This window comes from Arvicanthis niloticus, chromosome 2, assembly GCF_011762505.2.
Source record: "Arvicanthis niloticus isolate mArvNil1 chromosome 2, mArvNil1.pat.X, whole genome shotgun sequence".
Taxonomy (NCBI): Eukaryota; Metazoa; Chordata; class Mammalia; order Rodentia; family Muridae; genus Arvicanthis; species Arvicanthis niloticus.
The window spans coordinates 61,343,557-61,346,076 of NC_047659.1; the positions used below are offsets into that span (position 1 = coordinate 61,343,557).

Consider the following 2,520-nt stretch of genomic DNA (forward strand, 5'->3'; position numbering starts at 1 on the left):
CATTTATTATTTGTTGACCCTAGTTCCTGCTCTATTGATATTCATGTATTCAGAATGCTGTCTTCTATGCCAATAGGCATGTGGCTAGTCCCCCTTTCTTTTCTATCCAGGTCAATGTGTATGGTTTTATTTTGAGGTGTTTCATCTATTTAGACTTGATTTTGATCTTTAAAATCTTTTTTTTATTGGATATTTTATTTATTTACATTTTAGATGTCATCCCCTTTCCCCACTTCCCCTCCCTAGAACCCCATCCTATCCCCCCTCCTTCTTTTTACTTTTGTACCATTAGAATTACATGTAAGTATTCAGGTCAGTTTTAGGTTGAGGAACTAACAATACAATAGATGCAAATAGTCAAGGAACAGAATAAAAAACTCAATTGAACTTCAATAAGAAATTTCAATCATAAACAGTGATAAGAAGACACTAAAACTAAATCTTTGTTTTATTGAGGAGTTAAAGTAAAAGTTTTATTTTATGAACATAAACACTTTTCCTAAAAGTCTTTTCATTGCCTCTTTCACATCTCTGTTTCTGAGACTATAGATGATGGGATTCAGCATGGGAATCACAATGGCATAAAATGTGGACATGATCATGTCATGCTCCAATGCATAGCTGGAACTTGGTCTCATATACATGAAGAGGATTGTTCCATAATATATGGACACACCAGTGAGGTGAGAGCCACATGTAGAGAACACTTTTTGCCTCCCCTCAGAAGAATGCATCTTCAAAATGGCAAACAGGATGAAACTGTAAGAGATGATGATGATCAAGATAGTGACTATCTCAATGGAGCTCACAAAGATGAAGAGTAGAAGCTCATTTATTTTAGTGTCAGAACAAGAAATGGCCAGTAGAGGGGGAATATCACAGAAAAAATGCTTAATTTCATTGGAGCCACAAAAAGATAGGCTAGCAGTGGCTGCTGTATGAATAGATGCATGCAGAATACCACCAACACTGGAGGCAATAATGAGGGACATGTAGACTCTGGGTGACATGCTCACTGCATATAGAAGTGGGTTGTAAATAGCTACATAGCGGTCGTAAGCCATTGCAGCCAAGAGAAAACACTCGGTGGTTCCACAGCTAACAGCAAGAAACATCTGTGCTGCACATCCAAGGAATGAAATGACTTTCCTCTTTGACATAAAATCTGTTAACATTTTTTGGGTGATTATGGTAGAAAAGCAAGCATCTATGAATGATAAAACACCTAGAAAATAGTACATTGGGTTGTGGAGCTGAGGATCCCCAATGACTACTGCAATCAGTCCCATGTTTCCCAAGAGTGTGAAAAGATAAATCATTAGAAATAGGAAAAAAAGAATTATCTGAAGTTCAGCATTGTCTGTGAGGCCTCTCAGAATGAAAAGAGGCATACCAGTGACATTCTCCATGATGAAATCTCAGACAACCATTTTAAAGTCATTCAGAAGGTAACTATTAATACTACCAAGAAAATAGCAAAGATTCCTGGAGTCAAAGAAGGACCTGTCCCCTTCCATTTATCAACTGATGGTATAAATGCCCAAGTGCAAATATAGAATCTAATGGAAGGTATGTGTTCATGTTCCGGTGAACTCATGCTATGCTTAAAGACATCATCTCTTAACAGTCAGTTCATTCCTGCATTCAATTACTTATTTTCATTTTAAATTCAATTAAAATCTAAGTTGAAAATAAAGAGTAGCAGTATACACTGGGGAGGTGGTAGACTGTCAGAAACTAAAAGTCGTCCTTACAATTATGAGAATAGTTTGAAGCACATGAGACTGTCAAAATAAGCAAGGAAACAAACTGTGAAAGTAAAAGTTTCTCTGACATTTCAGATAATCAAAATTTCTATTAGTAAAAGTGCACAGAATTCCAGTGTAGTTCTTTCAGCTATTTGGTAAAATGATTTGCTATAATCTTCTTTCCTATAGAATGTGATGTTGATTTTACAACATAAGTATAAATGTAGAGGGAAAACAAATTAAGAACACTGTTGTAAAAATCTATTTTAGTTATACAACATGCTGAAATAAGATGATACAGAAAAAAGAATCATACATAATAATATTGTACATAGTATTTTAAAATTATGTTATCTATCTTAGATATTATTTAATATGTTAATAAATTTGGTAGCTGGTGAGATGGCTCACAGAATAAAGTCTTTACAGCCAAACTGAAAACCTGGGTTTAATTCCTGAAAATTCATATGCTGCAAGGAAAGAAGAAAAAACTTCGTTTTCCTCTGATCTCCACATACTTTGCCACATTCATAACTCATTCCCCTAAAAATACAAAAAATACATGTATTTTATATAAATTAATGGATTAAAGAATTTATAAACAATTAGAGTAGAAAATGAAACATGATGATTACATGAAAACATATCAAACTTCTTAAATTCTTGGTACATTTTCTGTTACCAGATATAATAAATTAGTTAGACATAACAAAGACTTGTCTCAAACTATTGGTGTCATCTATGTTAGAAGAGGTCTTGATATTAATTAATG

At 33.9% G+C, this 2,520-nt stretch overlaps 1 protein-coding gene across 1 annotated transcript; it reads right to left on the reverse strand.

Annotated features, from left to right (window-relative positions):
• Positions 1-283: 283 nt before the first annotated feature.
• On the reverse strand, positions 284-2,287 carry LOC117704313 (olfactory receptor 5T18-like). Its single transcript, XM_034496420.2, has one exon. The coding sequence runs from the start codon at positions 1,407-1,409 to the stop codon at positions 474-476; it is 936 nt and encodes a 311-aa protein (XP_034352311.1). The 5' UTR covers positions 1,410-2,287; the 3' UTR covers positions 284-473.
• Positions 2,288-2,520: the final 233 nt, after the last annotated feature.